This window comes from Pyxicephalus adspersus, chromosome 1 (genome assembly GCF_032062135.1).
Source record: "Pyxicephalus adspersus chromosome 1, UCB_Pads_2.0, whole genome shotgun sequence".
In the NCBI taxonomy this organism is placed as follows: domain Eukaryota; kingdom Metazoa; phylum Chordata; class Amphibia; order Anura; family Pyxicephalidae; genus Pyxicephalus; species Pyxicephalus adspersus.
The window spans coordinates 55,653,189-55,679,930 of record NC_092858.1 but is presented as its reverse complement, the minus strand read 5'-3'; the positions used below and the strand labels follow the sequence as shown (position 1 = coordinate 55,679,930).

The 26,742-nt window shown below is 35.8% G+C and overlaps 1 protein-coding gene across 1 annotated transcript; it reads left to right on the top strand.

Moving 5' to 3' along the window:
* The first annotated feature begins 7,099 nt into the window (after positions 1-7,099).
* Positions 7,100-17,692, top strand: ACOD1 (aconitate decarboxylase 1). Its single transcript, XM_072410781.1, has 5 exons — positions 7,100-7,279; positions 8,440-8,601; positions 9,702-9,791; positions 12,222-12,427; positions 13,704-17,692. The coding sequence occupies exons 1-5, from the start codon at positions 7,115-7,117 to the stop codon at positions 14,662-14,664; spliced, it is 1,584 nt and encodes a 527-aa protein (XP_072266882.1). The 5' UTR covers positions 7,100-7,114; the 3' UTR covers positions 14,665-17,692.
* Positions 17,693-26,742: the final 9,050 nt, after the last annotated feature.

Sequence of the window (26,742 nt, the reverse complement as noted above, 5' to 3'; positions counted from 1 at the left end):
TGAAGAGAAAATGTGAAGTATGCTTTTCAGTTCTCATCTGCCTAGTTCTGCAATCTGAATGTTTAGTAATATGTTAACGCTCAGAAAAATCAAGAAAAATAAACGAACAAAAAGAAAGAAACAAACAAACAATTAGTACTTGGCAAATTTTTGGATGGGTCATATGTGGTACAGTGGTATCACAGATATGGTTACTAAGGTAAAACAGCAACAGTTTGTTTGCAGGGAAGCTCTAGGTTTCCCTGCTGATTGTTTAAAATGTTTGCTCTTGGGCAGGTTTTACTGGGAATCTGCAAGAGTAGATAGAGCCCACAGGCCTATTAAGCACAACTAGTGCTAAGCAGCAGTGGCTGTGGCTGTGTGAGCGTTTCTCATTTTGGTCTTTGTAGAGAGAATTTTCTTTCTCTCATAGGTTCAACCAATCATATATTTGCCTTACAAATCTTTCTGGTCCCAGCAAAGGAGCATGGAAAAAATTGTCTCTTGTTTAAGCTTATTCTATAAGCTTGTTTTGTGAGCACACAAAGTAGAAATAAACTCATCCCCTCTAAATCCAACACTAGATTCTTCCTGGTCCAACTATCTTGATTGGCCAGGTTGCAGTGTCGTAACTCCTGCACAAGCATTTGGGAGTTCTTTTTATTCCTGGCACACGGGTATGCTGGGGTAGTACATGCATGTGCAGCTCAGTGTACATTCAACATAGGAATTCGAACAGGTAGGTTAGCTTGTTTTATTGGAGCAACATACTGCCCTTGTGGAGGTGCCTGCTTGTAATTTGTTGTTTTTAAAGTTTGGTTCTGCTTTAACAGACATGAAAGTTGTTCTAAAAATATGATTGGTTTCAACATAACAATTGCAAAAAATTAGAAAGTCTAGAAAAGAAAGGCTTAGTAAAGCTTTCATATATCATCTAGGTCTGTTTTGCTGGTTAATTTAGGCCTGCTACTGTTTTCTAAAAATTAACTGTTGCAGTCAAAACTGTCTGAAAAAACATTCTCCAAACACTGAACAGTGAAAGGAGAAGGAAGAATAGACCTGCCTAATCGCAATTGTTTAGAAAAAAAATGAACAGAACAATGCTGTGTGTACAACACTCATTCATTCATCTGTCAGTGGAAATGATCAAAACATATTCTTTCAAGTGACGATTATCTGCTGTCTATCTGATGTCTAATTGTGGCTTTAGACAGCAGCATGCTGTCCACAGTTAGAGATTTCTTGTGGTTTGCCTATTCAACTGCCTAAACTTTTCTTTAGATTTAATATTGTGGATCTGAATTTAGCCTCAGTTTTGCCAACTTGGAAAATTGGCAACACTAATATAGATAAAGTGATTCTTCCTAATTCACAGACTACAAAAAAAAAAGGTTGTAACCCCTAACCACTCTATCCAATACTAAAAACATATTCAGTAGATATAATTCAATAATTCAGTAAGCCAAAGCAGAAAAATTCTTATGCAGTTGAACCAATAAACCAATTAGCTAAAACCTGGGTTTTAGAGGAAGAGCTACACATCTTAGACTCTGCCCTCTCCTTCAGCCCCTACATTCAATACATTTCCAGGACATGCCACTTTCACCTGCGCAACATCTCCGAAATCCGCCCCTACCTGTCCCCAGAGACCACCAAACTCCTTGTACACGCTCTTATCATCTCTCGTCTGGACTGCTATAACATCCCCCTCTCTGGTATTCGACTAACCCGACTCTCTCCTCTACAATCTATTATGAATGCTGCAGCCAGACTGATCCATCCTTCCCTTTGTAGTTATCTTCATTGGCTTTCATTTCACCTTAGAATCAAAATTAAGATTTTGTACTTTGCCTTCAAATCCCTCCACAGTTCTTGTCCCACTTACCTTTCTGGCCTGATACAAAAATACTCCCCTAGCCGCTCACTTCGCTCCTCCAATGACCTACTAATGACTTCCACACTCATAACCTCAGCACACTCAGGGCTCCAAGACTTTTTTTTATAGCTGCCCCAACTCTCTGGAATGGTCTTCCTCGTCCTATTCAGCTTGCTGCTATTGCACACTTAAAAGAGCTTCTAAAATCCATTTTTTCAAACTTGCCTACCCATTATTTTCTCCTAAACCTTCACTACTCATCCACCAATCTATATCCCGCTCCTATTGTGTACTACTTCCCCCACCTCCTAGATTAATTCCATTGTTTGAATTTGTCTGTCATTTGCAACCCCTATTTAATGCACAGCGCTGCTGTTGGTGCTTTAAAAAAACTGTTTTTTAATAATAATAATTTTTACAAAATAAGTTTACACTTCATTTAATAGTTTCTATTTCTTGCTTTTCAGCCCCTCAGTAATGGCTGTATTCTTTGACTCTTTGACATTAAAAAACTTCACTAGGAAGGACTGTGGTCAACTGTTGAGAAAATGAATATGAGGAAATGATTTTTAGAATTTCCCAACATATTTTTAAGACATTGTGATGCAATGTTGTGATTTACTGTTTGTTTTATGTTGTTGGGATAATTCAATGTGAATAAATGTGACCTTTTATAATGAAGTGATATATCATGCATGTGCTGCTTTGCTTCTGACAACCAGTAAAACGTTATTATATTGATTTTGCAGATACTGTATACCTGTAATTGTTGTCATCAAAGTTCTGCATGTTGAGTAAACACATTCATGTGATAATACTTTCATATTATACACAAGCTTCTTCTTTGGGACAGTCCCAAGGCTAAAAATACTTAGCAGAATCTGTGGTTCTATTTTGAAGCATTCCAACTGTACATTACATTATGTATATATCCATATATTTAAAGAAACATTTTGCTAATATATATTTTGTTCCAAGTAAAAAAGAAATTAATTTAAAATCTGATGTCATCCTATATACAATGAAGCAGAATTAAACTCTGCTGCTAGTGCCCTGGGTTCTGCCATTTTCAAATTTACACACATTTGCGGCACACTTAACTGCCAAAGCACCCCCATCCCTAAAGCGTTTTAAGGGCTGTGATTTTACTACATCCATGCCATCTTCATCCTATCTTCTTGTGGGTTCATAGTGTTTGGCCATATTCATTGTTTGGGTGGGGATGATGTGGCTCCCGGATGATATGTACTAGAGCTGTACATAGCAGTGTACACCGAGCTGTTATCCAAAATGCTGTAACATAACAAATTCCACTGCTCTTACAGTCCCATTTGTGTGGAATTCCCAAAGTGTTAGTTTGCAAATGGTCTTTTTATTCATAGATTACCCCCAACTGCTTGGGTCTGGGTTTCTTCAACATTTTATATAGATAGTTTGTGGAACTGCTGTGTGGACCATTAAGGTCTATTCCTGTGGATTTAAACATGACCAGTATTCTCAACCCTCTGGTTGTTTTGAACACTTTTAGATTAGCACGCTTATCTTACTTGCAAAGTTTGGACCCACAACTTTATCCAGAATATAGTGTTAATATATCACAAGGACTTTTTTTTTTTAATGTCAGGTGACAGGAGCTTCTCAGAAACTGTCCCCATGTTAAAAGAGCACAAGTCTAAGACTGCAGACGTGTTATCAGATATTTTGTCAACCCAGTTTAACTTTTTATGGCAACCAATTGCCCTTCAGAGTTGAGGAAATGTTTCTACGAACCAGGCGTGCTTTTGTCACCTATGATATGCCCTGCTACTAGGGGCATAGAGGAAAAAATCACATTACCTTACCCTATCCCCATTATATACCACATACGCACTGCATCCTCACTTTACAGACTACGAACTTACATTGTTTTTTCTGCTTTAACCGAAAAATTATATGTATTTTAGGTTTATGCTTTCAAAGTATTTTACTCAATTTTCCATTCACTGCATAGATTCAATCTCAGCAAAATCACCCATGCTAAAATTTGGAGCTCAACTCAAAACAGTTAGTTCAGCGCTGCCTCAGAACCTAACTTTCTCATGGCACCAAAAGGGTAAGGGTGAGCATTCCAAATACCGAGGATTAGGCCGATTTCCTTGTTCACATTTACACTTGAAATTCCAGTGTTGCTGGGCTTTAGGTAACATCGGTAGGCAAACACAGCTTACAATAAGGGGCATTCTACTTGGAATACACTTATTTTTAGAGTTTATTGATCAGTGTAATTGAAATATTGTTGACAACCTACCTTTTCCTAACTTGCACCAACATGCTTCAATCTCTTACACTTTTAATTTCTTTGTCTTCTTTTAATATCTGTGGGTGGGGATAATACCACCTGCCTTAAATACCAATAGGATTAAAAAGTGGTGAATAGGTGTCGCTACTAAAATTGTTCTATTTTCTGGGGATGTCATGGATAATGGTTTTCAAATTTCCATATCTGTGCTAGCCATTAACCCGTTGCCTAAAGTTTTGTATTAAACACAGTAAGCAAATTACATGTCAAAGAGACTGTCAGCATGCAGTGATGGAGCTTTCTCTGCGAGTCTGAGTGCTGCGTGATATTTTTACATCATACATTTATTAGAATATTAATAATAATATTAATAATAATAATAATAATAATAATAACTATTATTATAAATTTAACAGTATTTATATAGCGCCAACATATTACGAAGCGTTTGATTTTTTCTTTATTGATTGTTCCAATAACATCTCAAAATGTTGGGTTTCCCATAAAAATTGAAATGGTCACCAGGACATGACCAGGCAAGCTCGCACCTTCTCCCCCTTTCCTGCACCTCCCCCCTTTTACACCAATCTACTTCTCCTAAACTTACCAGCCATTACCGCACCCTTTTACCCCAAAAAACACAGTGACACCGTACTGGATTTAAAATGGCAGCCGTTTATTTACCAAATAAATAAAACCAATTTTCAATAGTAAATACCAAAAACTATAAGCAATTTTAAATAACATAAATAACATAAATTCACATACAAACTTTACATACAAACACCACATTAATATACACATTAGCATATCAATTAACCTATTATATAAAACCTTCCTCAACCAATTATAAAAATATAAAATATATAAAACCCCCAGTTAAACAACAGTGCCCAATTGCACTATTTCAACCAACCAGCTCTAAACGTAAAGTACCAAGCAGCAGGCTCAGGAAAGGTAAAGTCCGTACCAACCAAGTATACTGTAACTTCCATTTATACCACACCGCTTCAGGTGCTCCACACCGTAACACCCTTAAGGGGGCACCCTATGTCTGGGTTGCCCTTCCAAAATTACCATTAGGACTCTTACTTTTCTAAACCCCATCTGCCCCCGTCCTTCAAACAGGGTGGGTGGGAGGGGAATATTCTTGCCGCAAAAACTCCTACTAACTTCCGACTAACATCCTTTTTAACCCCTCTACTCTCCTCCCTATTCACTTCTGACCCGACCCCCTAGCTAACCCCACCCCAAACTCTCCTCACTCCAGTGTGCCCCTTAAGCACCAATGGAGCTTGCAGGCCCTACACCTAGTTTCCCTGCTGCCAGTCTCACTAATGAAGGGGATGAATATTTCCTGCACAGACAGTAATAAAACTTGACAATAGGTTTAACCCTTTCTATACATGTTCTGGTGATAAGTAAAATTCCAACCCTGTCCATAGGCAAAATGTCTGCATATCATACTTTACGCAGACTATGGATGATGTATGATCCAAAACATACTGACAAGTGCCTAATGGAAGTAGGCCACAAAAGTCTTCAATAAAACAAAACAAAAACTAAGTCAGGGTACAAAATTATCAGAAAATGGTCCTATGGAATAGCTAAGGGGTTGGACATCTACTGTAGCTGTTTGAATGTTGCTGTCAACCTGCTTTAAAATGTGTTTTTTTGTATTTGTCTTGGTCAATTTTTGTCCCCTATGAAAACTAAACACTGACAACATATTTGGAGTTGGTTGCTATTAAAAGGCACAGCAATGGCATATGTAATAAATTATTTATTCTTACATTACAAAAGTATATGCTAATTTCAGTTAATGACGGTCCTTCTGGACATGAGTAAAAAAAGTTGTGAAATTTCCCTTGTACAAATTGACGGTGTAACATTAGACAGAGCACAGTCTGATGTGGCAATGTACAGTAACCAGCTTAGGAAACTGGAAATTTCATAGCTGTCTAATGACCTAGAAAAATGGTCAAGTGACCAAATGGTGCTATTGCAAAACAATTTATGTTAAATCGTCAGATCTAATGATACCCGAAAACTAAATATAAATGTATAAGTATACACAGGAAATAAATGTAATAATAAATATACATCACAGTTTAATATCACCTAAAGATGATATATAGTTAGACTTAAGAACCCTTTTTCAAAGTAAAAAACTTTTTAAAAATTAAAATTGTAGGGTAATTTATTATAACAGGATTATCTGATAAAAATAAAAGAAAAAATTGAGATTATATGAATTTTTTTTAGTAAGTTTGCAGTTTTTACATTAAAGTATATATTCTAACTGTATATAGATAGAAATTGCATATACTGTATATGTGACAGATAAAATATGATGTTACGTGTTTTCAATTACTTGCCCAAATGAGAATTGTAATGCAATGCTTTTGCTCATACATTTATTTATGTGTACATTGTAAGTGTGTATGTGTGTGCAGTATAGGTTTATATACAGTATCTGTGTAAGTATGTATATTTATGGGTGTGTGTCTACATATACAGTTCAGTATGTGTGTACAATGTTAGTGCAAATATGCATAAACAGGTTATGTAAATAAGGTGTACTGCTGTGCAATGAATGGAGGGATGGTGGTGAAATGAAAGGGGTGCCCTGCACTGGCTTGTATATATTACTTTTTCACTTTGTACTTTGCATACACCTGACCTCTGCTTTTTGTACTTCACAACACCCGATTGCTGAATCTAATGTGTTACATACAACAAACTCCTATTTTTATTATTTTACATAAAGCTGACCTATGGACATTACATCCACTTGACCTCCGTGATCTGTACCTTACATACCTCTGATACCTGCATTATGTATTTTACATGCCTGATCCCTGCACTTTTTACACTATTTGTATGTTTTTATCAATAAACATTCATACATGCTGAACGTGTAAACTGTGTGGTGGATATTATGACTAAAAAGCTGACAGGGATGTTGACAATTATGTAAAATGGAAAACCCAACCATGAAAAGAGGAAGAATGAAAGGTGAGGGGAGGATTTATACAGTTGCTACACACTATAAAGAGATGGTGTTTGAAGAAAGGAGAACAGGAATCGGACCAAGGAACCCACACTGCAGACTACTTGTAAGAGGAAGGATGTTCGCCACCAAGGTAATTTGCTGAACTGGCTTTACTGTCTAGTATGAAAATAATAGATTTCTGAATTATTACTAAACATATCTACATTTTTCATTGCTTTTTTGCTAATATACACACATTCTAATACTATATCTAATCTTTTCTTCAGTGCCAAACTATTTTTGAAATGATAATAGATTTTAAACAAGTATTAGAGTAATAGAAAGAAATTGCCTGTGATGAACAGTGCTTTACTGACAACCTTATTCCAAGCTGACAAACTTATAAAACACATCTTGCCCTTTGACCTGTATTGCTAAATTTTGGTATCCCATGCATCTGTTGCGTCCCCACTTTTTGGGTTGAATATACATTTATCAGTGTTTTCACCCATGCTTCACACATGTATATTAGAACCTTATGTAAAAAAAATTGTGAATCATGGGTAAAAACATTGCTAAGTAAACCCTCATTGCACTTATTTATTAAATATTTTGTATTCTTCTACATTTTTTCATTGCCTTTTTGCTAAAAATACACATGTTCTATTACTATATCCAATCTTTTCATCAGTGCGAAATCACTTTTGAAATGATAATAGATTTTATAAAAGTATTGGAGTAATAGAAGGAAATTGCCTGTGATGAACAGTGCTTTGCCGACAACCTTATTTCAAGCTGTCAAATTTATAAAACACATCTTGCCCTTTGACCTGTATTGCTAAATTTTGGTATCCTATGCGTCCCCACTTTTTGGTTTGTATATACATTTATCAATGTTTTCATTCATGCTTCATACATGTATATTAGAACCTTATGTGAAAAATTTGTGAATCATGGGTGAAAACATTGCTAAGTAGACCCTCATTGCACTTATTCATTAAATATTTAGTATGCTTCCATTATAAAGTTAAACACTTGACACATTTATTTAATAACTTAACATTGTAAGGTATATGCATCATTATTTTAAAACAGGGGAAAAGTTACTGGCCACATAGGAGCAATTTGATAGCCAGACCTTAAGTAATCCTACATATGTGTAGATAAAAGAACATTTTCAGTCAATGTCCATTTACAAAAAAAGTTTGGTTATGATCAGGTTCTATTAGCTAACTGATGATTGGTTGGTTTATTCTGCTACCATATGGAAATGTGTATGTTAGTAATATGTTGATTATTCTGCATTTTCAGACAGTAACAGGTAGTTTTGCTGGCATGATCCATGGTCTAACTGTAAATAACCTCACAGAAGTAGTCATTCAGAGAAGCAAGAGAATGATTTTAGACACTTTAGGTGTTGGATTAATTGGAACTACAACAGAGGTTTTCAATAAGGCGTTGCAGTACAGCAAGGTAAGAACTTCACCTGTTCAGAGGTATAAGCCCTTAAATTATCATATTTGCACTATTCTATGTGGAATTCCGTTAATTAAGCTCCTTACAAAACCTGTATTACCACAGTAGTTAAACATCTAAAGGATTGCTCTAATTTCTGTGTTTTTTCTTGTAAGTGCTTGACATTCTTTTTGTAAAGATCTTCTCTTCACTGCTCATGATAATTTGCGGGCTGCATTGTCATGCAGTACTCACATGTAGTGCCGTACTGCCATAGCCACCCTTGCATGCTACAGATGGAGCTTCCAATGCTGGCATGCACAGACAGCTTTAGGCTTATCAAGCCACTTTCCTACAGAAAGACCAAATCTGCCTAATCACATGAAGTTTAGGCAGGATCCTTCTCTGCTGTCAATCAAGGCAGTTCAATGACAGTGGCTCTAGACTTTGACTTTTTATAATGGCTATAAAGTTTTCACAAAGATGGGGCCTGGATGCGTTTTGTTGACTTTGTGAGCCTTAGAGATGATGATGTGTATGTACTAGACCATAATAAATAAGAAACGAAAAACTCCTATAGTTTATGTAATTATGTACAGTATTATTTAACTTCTCCCAGAAAATCTAGAACTGGCACATTTGAATAGATAGGATGTAGGATAAGAATACCACTCATGTTGATGTGAATCTTAATAGACAGTCTTCAAAAATTCATACATCCCTAATAACCCCAAATACATTACTGCAGTTTTGAAAGCAAGTGGGACATTATTTACTTCATACATATAAAAGCTGTCAAAATCATAAGATAATAATCAAGAATATTAATGCTATGTAATAAAACTATTCATTATTTTTTGCTGTGGTAATCTTTTTAAAAAAATACCAAACTTTCCATAAGAGAAACGCTTAACATTCCTACTCCATTGAAGTTATGATTCTAAATAGCAATTGTGCCCAATTGTTAGATGTAATTTGCTTTCCAAGCAATCATAATAAAATGGGGCTTTAACGCTTATCTATCATTTTGGATTCAGATGACAGTTTTTCTAGAAATATTTGGTCCCATTTTACCTTTCTCTGCTCATTCCGTCACCTTTTGCATTGACTGATTTCAGATTTATAGCACAGAGATCTCCAGCACAGTTTGGGGCCAGCCAGATCTCCGACTCCCTCCCCTCTATGCTTCTTTTGTCAATGGTGTTGCGGTAAGAAACTTTTTTCAATGATCCTTGTGTACAATTATCTGTGATCGATGTTAGATTGCTATTCAGCTTTTTCCAGCAGTCAAAGTGTGTTAATAATACATAATGATGCATAGATTTTGTGCACCGTTTGCTATAGACTTTGTTTGAGGAATGATTGTATTGTACTGTAGATCTGACAGCTGGAAAAAATTGGTTGATGTACTTACTTTTGAAAAAATGTTTAGGGTTAAAACATTTAAAATGTATTTTATATCATATCTCCTGCATTATATATATAAAAACTCCATGGGTGGGATGTTACCTACTGTGAGCTAGTCATCATGTAAAAAGGGACAGAGATGACTGTTACTATGTCAGCTGTTCTCAACCTTTTTAACATGGGGGGACCGCTTATTTTCACAGCACGTTACTGTGGTGATCATTTTGGATAGTTCCTCCTACATTGCTGGCCAGTGGGAAGAATGTCACCCTTACAGATAGCCAAAAAAGTTAATTGGTGTCACTTAAACTGACCTGGGAGACACAAACTGATCCTTGGTCAAGGAACCCCTAGCAACCTCTGGTGGAGGCCTGGTTGAGAAACTATGATCTAGGTAATCATTAACAACATAATTTGGTTATATTCTGATTCTTTCTATCCTTGGACTATAGCTGCAAAAAAATAAAAAAAATGAATTAAATATGCCTAATGTTAATAGCTTGGTTGTCTACCCACGTATAGCCAAAATTTGGAAAGTAAGCCAGGCCTAGGTGGTGGGCGGACGGTCTAGTAAAATCACACAAACACTGGATCCCATGTTATTTTTACCTGTACCATTATCAAGTTCATGTATAAACATAAACTAGACAAGGAGTTCACTATATCTTTTTAAAATCGATATCTGCTACCATATATCATAACAAACCTGTCAGAATCAGTTGTGGTTATTTTGCAGTTTCTTCCTAGGTATAGCTTTACATTGTATATACAATAATATTTCCAGGCCAAGAAAAATATAGAAACTTAGACATAATTTGGAAAGGCCACTGAGAATGTGTTGCAGGATGGTTTAGATAGCAAAAAAGCCATTTCCAGCACATATTTAGATTTGACATTTATGTGCTCAAACATTTTTATATATACATATATATATATATATATATATATATATATATATATATATATGTATATATATAAACAAAAAAGAGGTAAACAAATGAGAATATGCTTTACATTTTATGCATTCTCTCAATCAGCTTCTGGAGGTAGTCATCTGGAATAGTTTTCTTGTTGGCTACTTTGCCTTTACTCTGCAGTCCAACTCAAACAAACTTCAAATGGGTATAGGTTAGGTGATTTTGGAGACCAGGTCATCTGACACAACACTCCATCGCTCTCCTTCTTGGTTAAATAGCCCTTACATAGCCTGAAGTTATGTTTGGGGTCATTGTTCTGTTAAAAAAAAAACAAATGAAGGTCTCATTGTTGTAGCCATGCATTATGGTGGGTAGGACACATTAAGAAACCTCCACAAAAACATGTCAGATGGAGCCACAAATCTCAAATTTGGACTCGTCAGACTACAGATTTCCACTAGTCTAATGTCTTTTGTAGCAACAGTTAAGATGTTGAGATGCTTGAACTGTGAAGCAATAATGTGGGCCCTACTCTGAGGTGGTGTTAATTTGTGGTTTTTGAGGGTGGTAACTGTAGTGAACTCTGCCTTCTGCAGCAGAAGTAATTGTTAGTCTTTCTCTCTGGGGTGGTCCTCATGAAAGCCAGTTTCATATTAGCCTTTGATAGTTTTAGCAACTACACTTGAAGATACACTTAAAGTTTGTGAAATTTTCGGCTATATACTGTATAGTGCTGTGTATCAATCCCACCTCTGCACAACACAACTAATGTCTTAGTTCATTAAGAAGGCAAGAAAACCATGTTAATAGAAAACCATTCCAGTTGACTAAATTATAACTAAATTTTATGAGAAAATGCCTGAAATGTGCAAAGCTGTCATCAAAGCGAAAAGTGGCTTCTTTAAAGAAAATAAAACATAGTCTTGTTTGTATAAAAATGTTTTGTTTAAAACACAATTCCATTGTTTTGATGTATTCAATATTAATGTAGAATGAGGAAAATATTATCAATATTAAAAAACACTGAATAAATGGAAAAGTTTGACTGGAATTATTTTTGTAAATAATATAAAATATATCACCATATTTAGGTGATAGCATCCTGATCCAATGTAATGCAATGCAGTTTATAGATACACTGTAGTTTCATTAAACACTGGTCAAAATGTATTTGCCCATGCATCCACAAATAGCTGTAAACATTTTAATACAGTCAAAAATGATGCAAAACAGTATTTTTAATATTTTGAGTGAGGTATGCAAATAAACATATATGAAATATTACTTTATGGTTACATGCACTTTTTATTATAGGTTCACTCGATGGACTTTGATGATACCTGGCATCCTGCCACACATCCCTCTGGAGCTGTCCTTCCTTCTCTGATTGCCCTTTCTGAATCATTACCAGCACATCACAAGAAATCTGGATTAGACTTCCTCTTGGCATTTAATGTTGGTATTGAGGTACAAGGACGACTCATGCATTTTTCCAACGAAGCCAGCAATATTCCAAAAAGGTATGATAATTTGTGAAACTAAAAATTAATACAGTTCTCAGATAATTTAGACGTTATCTACTTGTAAGCTTTAGGAATTGTCCAAACCACTCCAACCTCAATGTACAGTGATGCACTGTAGATAGGTATTGCAATGTAAATTTAGTTGCACTCCAACACTTTTACAGTTTGCTAAAAAAATATCTGCTTAACATACAACCAACGGATGCATATGTGCTGTACTTTTCATTCCTCTACACTGAAAAAAAAACGCTACAGACCCTTTTTTTTTATGTTTGGTGTGTTGACAAAACATACATTTAAAATGAGCTGCCTAATTCAATGCAAATGAATTCAGGAACATTTGTGTGTGTGTTGCAGCACACTGTGGTATGGTGTAAATGGACCCCTAAAGAATGGGACACAAATATAGAATATCCTTTTTGGTTTGTGTTAATATTCCTCTCTCTCCCAATCCCAGTCCCAGAGATGTGCTGGGGGCTTACATGAGGAAGGTATTCAGCCATTACCCTGAATGAATGAATATAATAAAATAAAAAACAAACACATATTTGGAATATTTGGTATTTTTTATCTGGAATTTAGCTGTGATGTCAATATTTATATATTACCCAGCACTATAAAATGTGGGGAAATTTTGTGGTTCTCTCTCCTTGCAGCTCGGTCAGAGCACTGCCATGTGTGTGTGTGTGTGTGTGTGGGGGGGGGGCTTTCTTACTTGCCAACTACAATTACTAAATGTAGGCTTTTTAATTATTAATATTTTTCTTGATATTTCTAGTTACTATTTTTTAGACAGAACATTTAGTAAATAGTTGAATTGATCATTTTAAATAAATCAAATAATACAATGGCATTAGTGCTTTAATGTGATCCACAGGACTGGTACTGCAAAGACTTCTGCAAAATTATTTCAGCACTTATGTATATTTAGGGGTGAAGTTATAAATTATTCAACTGTCAATTCAGCTGTATGTTCGCTCACAGCTAGGCGAATCTCTATGCATTACTTGCTTCAATGCCAACTATAACTAAGACTCATTCGGCCACCTAGCAGCCAATACTAAAATAGCATAACAGTCACAACAGCGCCAACATATTACACAGCGCTGTATATTAAATTGAATTGACAGGGGAATAATTTATAAATAAACCCCTCAATGTTTTCCTTGTGGTTTATTACAGTGTAGTTATCATATGTTTTTAATACCTTTTAGACTTATTTCAACAAGTAGATTGCTCAAAGGGTGCTAAATTTCAATTTTTTTGTCTACAGGTTTCACCCTCCCACTGTGGTTGGTACAATGGGAAGTGCAGCAGCTTCATCAAAATTTTTAGGCCTTGACCAAACGCAGTGCAGAGATGCTTTAGCTATAGCTGCATCATATTCTGGTGCCCCTTTGGCAAATGCAGCTACACAAACTAAACCCCTTCACATTGGTAATGCAGGCAGACATGGCCTTGAAGCTGCTTGTTTTGCATTCTTGGGCCTGGAAGGGAATGAGCAAATCCTTGATCTAGAGTCTGGTTTTGGTGCTTTCTATCATGACTATGACCCAAAAGCTCTGCCATCCCTTGAGTCATACAGCTGGCTGCTAGAGAAACAAGACGTTGCTGTCAAACGCTTCCCTGCTCACCTTGGAATGCACTGGATGGCAGATGCAGCTTGTGCAGTGCGAAAATACATTGTTAGAGATGGTCACTCTCTGCCAGTCAATACTATTCAGAAAATCCAGCTAAAAGTTCCTGATGTCAAATATGTAAACCGCCCCTTTCCATCTTCAGAGCATGAAGCTCGTCATTCCTTTCAGTTTAATGCATGCACAGGCCTCCTAGATGGCAATGTATGTGTTCAGTCTTTTGGTGATCACAATATCTCCAGGCCAGAAATTAAGTCACTGCTTGGTAAAACTGAGGTGGTACACCCCCCAGATAACAAACCCAATTTTGATAAACTTTATTGTGAGATCAGCATAACAATGACAAATGGAGACAACTTTACTGAAAGATGTAACACTTTCTACGGTCACTGGAGGAAGCCATTGAGCAACGAAGACCACCTAAAGAAATTCATTTCTAATGCATCTACGGTCTTGTCAGCAGATGGAATAGATCAAATTATAGAAGTGGTAAACAACCTGGAAAACATATCTGACTGTTCAGCACTAAGCTCCCTTCTTAGGCTAAGAAATCAGACAACTGATAAGCAAGAAAGATCATTACACAATAAATTATGAGCACAGACATTTTTTTGCCTATATATCAAGCAGATGGCCCTCCAGTTTTAATGACTTGGATAACAATACTATTTATACTTGAACTACATTTTTCAGGATGGCATTCAAATACACAATTTACATTTTTTCTGGATTCCTCTGGACAATTTAGGGAATCCAGCAGTGGAAATGGAAATGGAAGGGAGTGAGATATTAAAAGCTATGTAGGAGTTTGCCTTGTTGAGTCCAATCAAAAAATATGGTTGTTGATAAAAGTGATGTAGGCTAGTATAACAGAGTAGTCAGTCTTATGTTTCTAGGTAATCTTGAATCTAAATATGCTCTTGATTCTATTTAATTATTTGGTTGGTGCCAAAATACAAGAAATATAAATGGTATATAAAAAAAACAGGGGTTATCCCTATGGAGTATTACTAATTAGAAAAACTACCGCTAAATGTCGAAAATAGGAACTGTTGTTCAACAGAGGAAGAGTTTAGAAACACTAAGTTAATGAAATTATATTGTATACTTGTGATTATATATTGTATTAGTGTCTTAAATACAATTTACTTTGAAACCTTTTTTTTTTGTTAGTCTTCTGGAGAACAGTAGTAAGGGAGAACAATGCATGAATGAGCTTGGGTAAATGCAACATAAATGTAGTTTTTCTAGGGTGTGCAACTTATTGCATTATTTAGGGACCTTAGGCAGAACTAAACCCCCCCAAAAACAGTTACTGGAGGAGGTTCTTGACAGAAGTGACATGCTAATTTTCCTTTGCAAAAAAATTTTTTTCCCTGGCTTCTGGTGACCTTTTTTCACCAGCACCGTATGATGCATCCACCTCATATGGAGCCATATGCAGTAACATTTATATCAGTTTACAACAGTTTCATCATCAGTGGCTGACCAAGGGCAGAAGAGGATTGCGCCAGACCTGGAAATCTGCCTTGAAGTCAGTGTAGAAGATTGCAGCCTAATTTAGTTTCACTTTAATCAGATTTGAGGTTCCATAACCTGCAAAATAATAAAGCCCAAGATTAAATCTCTACAGAAATAATTAACCAGTAAAGACAAGATTTTACACAACAAGGCTGCATGGTTTGTGACGGATATGTCAGGATGAGAAGTAAAATTTAAACAATTCCATGTTAAATGTTAACATTTAGCTGGAGTGTGATGCAGTATTCAGCATATATAAATATATCTGCATAAATATATCTGCAAAAAAGTTTGCACATACCTTCTTTTTGTTTTTTCCTTTCTTTTTATTATATTCAACATTTTGATTAATATTAAAGACATTGGAACTATGGAAGAACCTATATAGAATCAGTTTTAAACAAAAAGATGTTAAACAAAAAAGATTATTTTACATATACATATGTAGATATTTATTTTACATTCTTCAGAGAAGCCACCTTTTGCTTTGATGACAGCTTTGTACACTTCAGGCATTTTCTCAATCAGAGTCATGATTTAGTCACCTGGAATGGATTTCTGTTAACAGATGTGCCTTGTCAAGAATTAATTTTTAGAATTTCTTGCCTTCCTAATGTGTTTGAGACCATTAATTGTGTTGTGCAGAGGTAGAGTTGATACAGAGCACTATACAGTGAATAGCCAACTTCAACTACTGTTTTAAACCATATTTTGACAAGAACCACTAAAGAAAAGAGACACTACAGTCCATCATTACACTGAGAAAAAAAAGTCAGTCAATCTAGAAAATTTACCAAGACTTTGAGTGTATCCTAAAGTGTTGTTGCGAAAACCATCAAACGCTTTGATGAAACTGTCCCTCATGAGGACCACCGCATTAAGGAAGACTAAGAGTTACTTCTGCTGCAGAGGATGAGTTCAGTACTAGTTACCACCCTCAAAAAACGTAAATAACAGCATCTCAGATTAAAGCCTACATTATTGCCTCACAGAGTTCAAGTATCTCAACACATTTCAACTGTTTAGAGAAAACTGTGTGGACCAAGTCTTCTTGGTCAAGTTGCTACAAAGAAGCCACTTCTGGGATAGAAGAAGAAAAACAGAATTGTTTGGGCCAAGAAACACAAGGAAAGGACATTAGACTAATGGAAATCTGTACTTTGGTCTGATGAGTCCAAATTTGAGATTTGTGGCTTCATCTGACATTTTTTTTCTGAGAAGCACAAAAAATGAAGGTTTCTTCACGTGTGATTTCCACCATAAAGCATGGTTTCAACAGCCTTCTGCACTGACATGTCATCACATCTCATTTGCGCTTAGTGAAACCTTCATTAGTTTTTTTTTTTAAAAGACAATGACCCCAAACACACCCCCATGCTATGTAAGGGCCATTTGACCAAAAAAGGAGAGTGATGGAGTGCTGTGTCAGATGACCTGGCCTCCACAATCACCTAACCTATACCCAGTTGAAGTTGTTTGGGATGAATTGGACTGCAGAGTGAAGGCAAAGCAGCCAATAGGTGCTCAAGACTTCTGGGAACTTCTTCAAGCCTGTTGGAAAACTATTCCAGGTGACTACTTCATAAAAGTGTTTGATAGAATGCCAAGAGTAGTGGATACTTTTGGTAAATACTTGAGGAAACTAAAATATAAAACAAATTCTTGTTTGTTTACTACACGTATTGTTATAGAACATATCCAGATCGGTGTCTTTATGTATTTAAGAAATAAAATAACTTTTTTCCTATGCTGTGGACTGAATAAAAATGATAAGCATTTAACAAGAAAGGATTCATGTTGATGATTTTCAAAACTGACACAGGACATTGCAAAATACCTAATTCATATGTGATTTAGTAATAATTTTGTCCACACCCTTTGTGTTTAAATTGCACAGTGGTCACAGTATATATATAATCTATCTGTATTTATACTACGTATATGCACTATATGCATACTAGTTAAATACACATTTGCAAAAGTAATGGAAAACAAAATAAAATATACACCCTGCAACAATGCTTTCTGTAATAAATTCACACATATGTATACAATGTCACATTACTAAATTATTATTAAAATGATTCATTTTAACAAAAAAAAATTTGAGTTTGTATTTTGTTGTGAGGTAGTGATTGTAATAATTGATTGAAAGTAATTTGTGGGTAGATTTACAATTGGTAAATTACCTGCCAAGTGTTTCAATGCTAGTGCGGGTATTTTGGCAATTTGTTGTGCAGAGTGATTGTCTACCTGACACTGACAAAAAAGTTCCAGTCAGATGAAGAAGAAAAGTAGAGCAGTGTGGGAATGTGTAGGGTAACCACTGAAAGATGTTTATTTTGTTCCCACATGTTGGTCTCTATAATTAAGCCCTGTTTTATCCTGCTGATACCTCCTGATGATTTGAGGCCTAATTCCTTGCATTCTCAGACAATGATTTTGGTCTATTTTTTTCCACTGACAAATGTTTGGGAGTAGTTTTTCCCGTTGAAACCAGTGATGGTACTCAATAACAGTACTATCCCTGACAATGATAGTGTGACCAAATCTGGTGGGAATCTTCCAGGTCCATGTGTTTCGATAGCAGTCATTGATTCACACAAGAGATTGTTTGAGGGAAGGTCGGATTTCCTATTTTATTAATAGAGCCCTAAAACTACTGACAGCAATTTGTACTTTAGTAACACCAACACTAGCAATTTTCTTTTTTTACTACCGCCTATGCAAATAATTAAGATCTCTTTTTACCAGTATTGTCAAATCACCAAGGAAACTTGTGAGTCTCACATACGTCAGGGTGGTTTGCCAGTAGCTTAACAAGATCTCATTCCCACTCCATTTGTGGGACATAAACCATGACACGAATCCTACATTATGGACATTGAACCTTGAAGTACTGGGCTCAGTTTATTAAAGCTCTCCAAGGCTGGAGAAGATAGACCTCCATGAAAGAACCTGGGTGATCTAGCAATCTTTGAATGCATCTGGCCCTGGATTAAAAACATTTTCCAATTAATAGCCGATGATTTTTAGGAAACCCATTCCAGATTTGTGGGATCAACCAGGTTCTTCTCCAGTTTTGGAGAGTTTTAATAAATCAGGCCGACTGTGTGTATGACAAAATGGGCTGGCTACTGCCACTTTACCTGCTTAGTTGACTATTGGAAATATGATGGACATTGCCCCAGTGATTTACACAACAGTTTTGGGCTGTTTTATTTTTTTTTAGAAATATATAACTGTTCAGCTAAAGGCATATGTTTTATGGTGTCTTCAGATGTGCTTCTGGTGGCATCACTGTAACTTATCTGCAAATATATTTTTGACAGTGTTACTGTGGGAGTGATTGTACCAGCAGATGTAGTTCTAGTAGTATTAGTGCAAAATTCACTATATCCCTGTGAATGTGCTTCTTGCAATGTATGTATGGTTCTGGTTGTGTCTCTGCAAATGTGTTTCTGGCAGTGTCAATGTGGTAATAAATGTGTTTCTGTGAAGCTGCAGGTAAAGGTGTAGGCTGAAACATTTATTCTGTAAGCAGAATAAATTATAAACCTTGCCTTTTTTATCTGTTGGTTTTTAAAAAAGAGTCACCATGTTGAAATATTTGTATGGGAATTCGAGAATTTATATGTGAATATCCTAAAAGAAATAAGCAACACGCCTTATTTAAATGACTCCCAGTTTTTGCTTTAGTGCACACTACTGGATCACCCAGGTAAGTTTCTCTCTCAGTTGATATCTGATGGCAGCAAGGCAGACATAAATAGCAATCAATGGTACAGATCATTCTTTCTCCTAGAGCATCTGCCACAAGTCAAACAGCCTACCTAACCCAATTCAAACTCTAACTCGTATGAATTGGTTTGCTCAAGATTCACTAGAGAACTGAGAACACAAATAGTAGAGATTAGTTACTTTTTCTATAATTATTGCTCCCCAAGGCTAGTTTATAAAAAAAAATATGCACTTTGCAAAAAAAAAAAAAAATATATATATATACACCCCTAACGTCAAATATCCCCTGAGACTTTTTCCTTTATTGCAATGTTCCATTAATTTTACAAAAAAAATAACGTAGATTTATTCTGTTGCCAACACAATCGGAAAATAGCCTGGGAAATAGCATAGATCACTTTGGAATCATTTAGTGAATTAAAATAAAGCATTATTTGATTTTAAATGAGACTTTTCAACATCTTAATATTACAATACCTTATGGAGAAATAAGCTGTAATTAGACATAATACCCATTGCACCTTGAAGGTAAAAACATGTAGGTGTCGTAAAGGCACTCCTACTGCATATACCACTGACCTGTTTGCCCCTAATGCTAAAAAATAAAAAAAAATATTGTTTAGGTTGTGGTCATGTGACCATCATATCCAAATGTGCCTAGGTACATTCTAGTGTTGGGGCCAGAGGCAAATCTAAAGCATCTGCCACTGCTGTCAATGCTCCTGTGGGTCTCAGTCCAAATAGAAGATTGCATAGCATGCCAGTAAAATTTGTATAGTCAGCAATGATGTGTAATTAGGTTATTATTATTATTATTATTATTAATAAACAGGATTTATATAGCGCCAACATATTACGCAGCGCTGTACAATAAATAGGGATTGCAAATGACAAGACTAATACAGACAGTGATACAGGAGGAGAGGACCCTGCCCCGAAGAGCTTACAATCTAGTACCATTCCAGAGAGTTGGAGCAGCTCTAGAGAAGTCTTGTAACCGTGCGTGTGATGAGGTTATGAGTGAGGAAGTCAGTAGTAGGTCATTGGAGGAGCGGAGAGAGCGGCAGGGGGAGTATTTTTTAACCATGTCAGAAATGTAAGTGGGACAGTAAATGTGTAGGGATTTGAAGGCAAAGCACAGGAGCTTAAATTTGATTCTAAGGTGAAATGGAAGCCAATGGAGAGAACTACAAAGAGAGGTTAACTCTAACCTGAGCTCAGTCACTTGTAAGCAAATGATTTACAAAACATATGAAATGTTTCGGTACAAGTTATTGCAAAAGGTTGTCTATCACAATATTATACAGTAGATGCCTAAGACTAAAAACGTTTTTTGCTGCATAGTCATTGTACAAATACAGCTGCAGAAGCTGTTTTTTTGTCTTTTTAGTTGGGTAAACGTGAACTCTTTAATATGAAGTAGTATTTAACCAAGCCAGAAGATAAAGCTTTCTTCTCCTTTTTTCAAATGTCCATTCTAGGTGTTAACATAAGATTTTTGTTTACAGACCTCAATAGCTAAAATTTAAACATACACAAATATACTGGAGTTGCATAGACAGCTGAATAATTGATCCACCATTTGACTGGCTCTGGTGTTGTGGCAATTATGCATTACAACCTGCCAGCAGAAAGCAGTTCTTAGCAGCATGGCAGCGAACAGCACTCTTGACTCTTTATTGTTGCAATGGATGCAATGTGCCTTGAACATAATGGTAGAAGTCAATGGTATTAATGCTTAGCAGCCAAATTCCACTACCCTTGTGTAAAAATCATGAAGTTTAACAACATTAGCTTTAGGTAAAAAAAAGGACAAGAAGAGCAAAGACAACTAAATCCCAGAAACTTTATAAAAAATTTGCTAGTAGAAAAATAGTAAGATTGGATATTTTAGATAACCTCTATAAAATATGTGTTCATGGTGCAGTTTTTGTAATATTAGTGATATGTTTATACATAGTACTAAAAAAACAGTAAATTGCTGAGTTGTTGAGATTATTTACTTAAAACAAATAGACAATAAACTAACAGAACTTTTACTTTTTAAAAGAAGAAAACTTCACTTTCGGCCACTAGATGATGCCCTTGGTCTTTTATGAGCAAAAAAGCATCTACCTTCACTGATGCCAGCTAATTATCTCTATAGCTATGCATAGCATTGTCTATGACTTTTCTGACAAAATGTCTATAGGATTTTTTTTATAGCAAGAACAATTAGCTTGTCCTAAAAAATATGTAACGTCAGGAATCTGAACAATGTAAAGATTGCATTGTACTGCTGTCCACTGAAAATAGTCAATAGCATTTTTTTCAGTAAATTTATACTATCACCTGTCACTTTTAAATGATAACAAAAAAAAACATGGTTTGGAGTTCCCTTTAATATAGTAACCAGACCAGTCGCTTTTCAAGTCATGCAGCCTGGGCGGCCAGAAAAGTAAAAGTAAGGGCAGCCAGTTCCCTCCTGAACTATAAAGGGCCACATGTCTTTGTACAAAGATGGTAGGGAGGTACTTCGCAGGTGGGCAGCAGGGAAGTCTTCCTCCCTTGCACAGTACTCTTGTCCCAATATTATGGGGCCGTTCCTCACTTGTGTATATTTCAAAAAGGAGATGGAGGTAATATTGCTGGTAGGATATGGTGGCATCTGTAATACATCTTTTTTTGGTGTGACCGGATATCTTTCCCCACCCAGAATAAGTTTATGGTAAATTAGGACCCCTAATCAATTTCCACAAAGCTTAAAGTAAAAAACACACATACACACACCAATACGGAATAAGAAATCTTTAAAAAAAAAACAAAAAAACATATACTTACTGACTTTACTATATTATCTCTAATTTTGTTTCCAGAAGTAACCCTGGTGTTATGAATGTAAAAATTGGGTTCTGTGGATTTTAAACAGAATTCAACAAACCTCAGGTGTTAAAAAAAAAAGATTTTTTATAGAGAGGCAAAAAAACATACAAAAGTAAGTTACTCCACATTGTCATTTTCTTCCCTTCTCCAACATCTTGTCTTCCCAGTTTCCAAAAGCTAGTGGACGAAACCCTGCTCCCAAGACACAGGTGGGATTCCAACTTACGGCTTAACATTTGCTCATGCGGTGCCTTTACCCACAGAGCCACTAGACCAGCTGCTTGGAAAGCTGTTGAAAAGATATGGCCTTATTGGACATAAAAGCCGGACCCTTAAGCCAATGCAGGTTTACATTCCCTGTTGCCAAGTCGCAGTGTCCTGGCCAGTATATTATCTTAAGGAAAAATACAAACTAGATAGGGCATTACAATGCCATCAATTAGGTAACTGCTTCATTTGGTCAACTTCAGAAATTGAAACCCAAGCATTTAGCCTTTAGGGAGCCAGTGAAACCGATAATGTTTACCTGCAACCTTTGGCTCCATGTGCTTGGTTTGACAGTATAATAAGACCCCCTTTTTTTGGGAGTATTTCAATCTGTGTGGGATATGAATTTGATGGAGGGGAAAGATGAGGGAATCAAGGGAGAGGAAGGAGAGTAACCCATGGTGTGGTGGGTGTTGATGGTGAAGGAGATGTCTTTTTCAAGTCCCTTCTGCTGCAATGTAAAGAGATCTTTAAAGCACAGCATTCCTTTGTCATTTTTATCCCATATGTAAGCCTGTAAATCCTGTCAATTAAAACCAAACCCACTGGATCGAAAACGATTTCCTGTTCTTTGTTGTTTTAAATGTTTTCATCTTTCATTTTTGAAGCCATTTTATTCTTTAGAATTTTCATTGCAGCATGTACAGTCTTAAGCAGCCTAGTGGGACTTTCAGAGCAGTTATAAATATTAAAAAATTAAAAAAAAACCTTTTTATCTGGATCATAAATTAATTGTTTGAAAGTGTTAAAATTTGTAAAGGGTTAAAGTCTACCCAAAGTAGACAACACTATTCATAACAATCAGCATTTCCCCTACTCTGAATATATTGGCCTTGGTCATAAAGACTTTTACATTAAGGCACATGTGGAAAAAGAAAATTTCTGACTTTTTAAAGTAAAGGATTACTAATAAACTTAAAATTCTGTCAACTCTGTTTGTCCATGGCTCACTGAATTGCTTTTTGATTCCACTGTGTAGATAGTTAACAGATGTAGAGGACTATCTACAAGTGTGGAAAAGAAATGCTGGAGTTCAGCTTTGAATAATTCAGATGCTGTTCTGTGGCAAGATACCAACTTTGCACACTAGGCTTACAAACTAATAACCCGCTAACATGTAGGTCTAAGCTACGTTTTTTTTAAATGTATGACAGGTAGCTCAGAAAAGCAGCATTGAGCCAATGGCAGGGTTTGATAAGTTGTCCAGGTGCCCTTTAAAAGGAGGCTGTTGTACATCTCATACACACCATGTGTTATAAGTAAAGTTAGTTAGTAAAAGTGACAGACACTGCTTTTAAAACAGTTCATAAAAAGTATGGAAAAAATATACTTTTTTTCCTGACAGGCACTAACATTCATATCACAGCTGGAGAGAATAAAAATGACCATTCAGCTTCTACATATGTCAGAAACTTTTGAATATCTTATTTTTTTATCCCACTCAAAGTATGTAGTATCTAAGCACAGAATAGTAAGGTTTTTGTTAAAGATGGTCAAAACATGTCTTTCCTACAAAGATTCTCAATATGTTTTTATCTTTATTTAAATATAGGGAATCAACATTTTCTAATGCCTTCTAAATAAATAATAACACACATATACAATATATTGTCTTTGGACCCAACCTTCTCCTTTTAATCCAAACAATAACTCTCAATTCTTTAGTTGCCAGATGTTTTTTCTTGTGGCCAATGAACCTTCTAAATTCATCTTAGGTCTACAGACATGTAGCATACTCATTTTCCTTTAATAAAGAAGTTGGGATTGTTTACTGGGTTAAGTGCACAGATAGATAAATGAAGTTCAGTGAATTCAAACTTTGTTATCAGTCTGAGCTGACATAGTATTTTCTTTACTGATATATTAAATACCCCACTTGCTTTTTTTGTGCTTGACAAAAAATGCAGTACATTGGAGCTCCAAATTCTTTACTAATTTTAGTCTTTTATGAAGGTCTTGTTTTAACATGGTGGTGCAATGCATTCCTTTTCGGGTTCCTGCCCCAGTGGAGCTTATGTCTGTTAAAGAGGCCTTTACACAATAGAGAATAACTTACAGTAAGTCACATCCATTTAAATATGTCTTTAGCTCAAAAAGTTTTACATCTGTTTGATTATTATTTTTACCCTTGATCATTCTGTCTCTACATATAACATAAAGCCTGCTTGGTAGGGCTAATGTAGGAAGCTAAATAACTTATCACATGGTTATCACCTGCGGTGAAAAATGAATCTACATATAACAAGAACATCAAAGCTACACACAGACAGAGATCTAGGGAGAATCATACTCATGATTCAAACAGCAAAACACAAGAAGGCAAACCTTCTAGTAGCTACATTAAACAACATTTATATTTTATGTAATCTATCTTGTAATCAGCCTTCTGTAGGTGGAGGGCCAACAACAGGAACCAAAAGCTCTTCCAAAGTGGACATATGCTAATAGTGAACATAATGTGAGCAGTGGAAATTGTAGTAGCATACATGGCTTATATAGCATTAGGTACTAATGTGCCAATGTGCAAAGTTATGTCTCATGTTAGTACAGTAATAACATACATTAAACATTTATATTTAATGTAATCTATCTTGTAATCAGCCTTCTGTAGGTGGAGGGCCAACAAAAGAATCCAAAAGTTCTTCTAAAGTGGACATATGCTAATAGTAAACATAGTGTGAGCAGTGGAAATTGTAGTATCAAACGTGGCTTATATAGCATTAGGTACTAATGTGCCAATGTGCAAAGGTATGTCTCATCCGAGTGCCACTGTTCAATATTGTCCAATCACCAGGCTGGGGTTGTATTATGGACAATTTATAATGCTACTTCTGCAATGAATCTTAGAGTCAGATCTAGAGACAAAAAGAGCCAAAATAAATGTGTTCAACTAATTACACTTCAGGCAAGGACGTGGAAAATATTTTTTTATTTTAAAAGAATGGGTTTAATTCTTATATGCATGGCATGTAATGTTTTTGTATGTATTACCACAATGGAGATCAAAATACTTTTCCTGGCAGATTTTAAAACTGAAATCAAGGCACCTAGGAAGGAAAAGAAACGTACTCGCATTTACTTTGTGGAATGAGATGTTGGTTAACAAATATCACATATCAGTGATGTAAATTGTTGTGTCTGTGCAGTCATTGGCTGTGTACACAAATGTCATACACAGGTCAGCTGCAGACTTTCACTATGTGCTTGGCTACAAAGGTACAAAATCTGATCATTGGGGAAAAGCATAGGGAGAAAAAGCTTTTTCCTATTTGCAGCAAACTGATGCTATCTTCTCAGTCTAGGCTAAGGCATTTGAAAAATAGATACACTGTTTAAAAAATGATACTGTATATCATAACATATTATGAATGAACATACATAGACTTTTAAAAATACTGAAAGGTCCACCTAATCAGAACCGACTTTGTTGGGGTGGATAAGCACCCTGTAATAATAAGCAGTCCAGGAACCTCTCACTTCTGCATCTGCTGCCATCTTCAACTCTGGTGTCACATTTAGATTTTTTTGGTTTTGCATGTCCTGGTGTTCTTTTGTTGTTGTTTTTTTTTAGTTTAAGACCCCGTTAAGTGATGCTTTGCAGTCCAAGCTACTGTCATTTATATTTATATTTGACATAGAATGAAAAGTGTTTTTCGTTTCTTTCACAGTAATGTAGACAAATGTGCATAACATATTGCAGCATGGTAAATAGCCTTTATTATGTTTACAGTTTCTGTGTATTTTGTTAAATTGTTTCTCTTTTTCATTGTAATATATATTATTAAATATATTCAGCAACACTCTGTGTACATACTAATTGAAATTTACTATTATTTAGGGTACAGATCAGTCCAATTTATTTATGCATGAGTAGGCCTATATTTTAGTGGTAATGCATTGAATAGATGCAGTTTGTGACATGTCAGCATTTGTGCTGAGTAAATAACATTGTGCATTGACATATCTGTAATCTAAGCATTGCAGGAACAGCTGAGAGTGGGAAGCTTCACATTCTGAGTCAGAAGACACAATGTGCATACCTGAAACTTCAAGTTATTTTTACTTTCTTGGCTTTGAGAAACAAAAATTAGGGAAGGGTAAGGGAATAGAATTGTACACGTCTCCTGCTCTGAAAACATCAGGGTAACATCTGCACAAAAGGCAAATAGTGAATTGTACACATCCCCTTGCTATGTATGTGATCAGCTGTGCTGTGCTTGCTGTAACTCCCTCCCTACTCCCTCCCACGCCTCCAGTGTGCAATTCTACATAAAAACACAGATC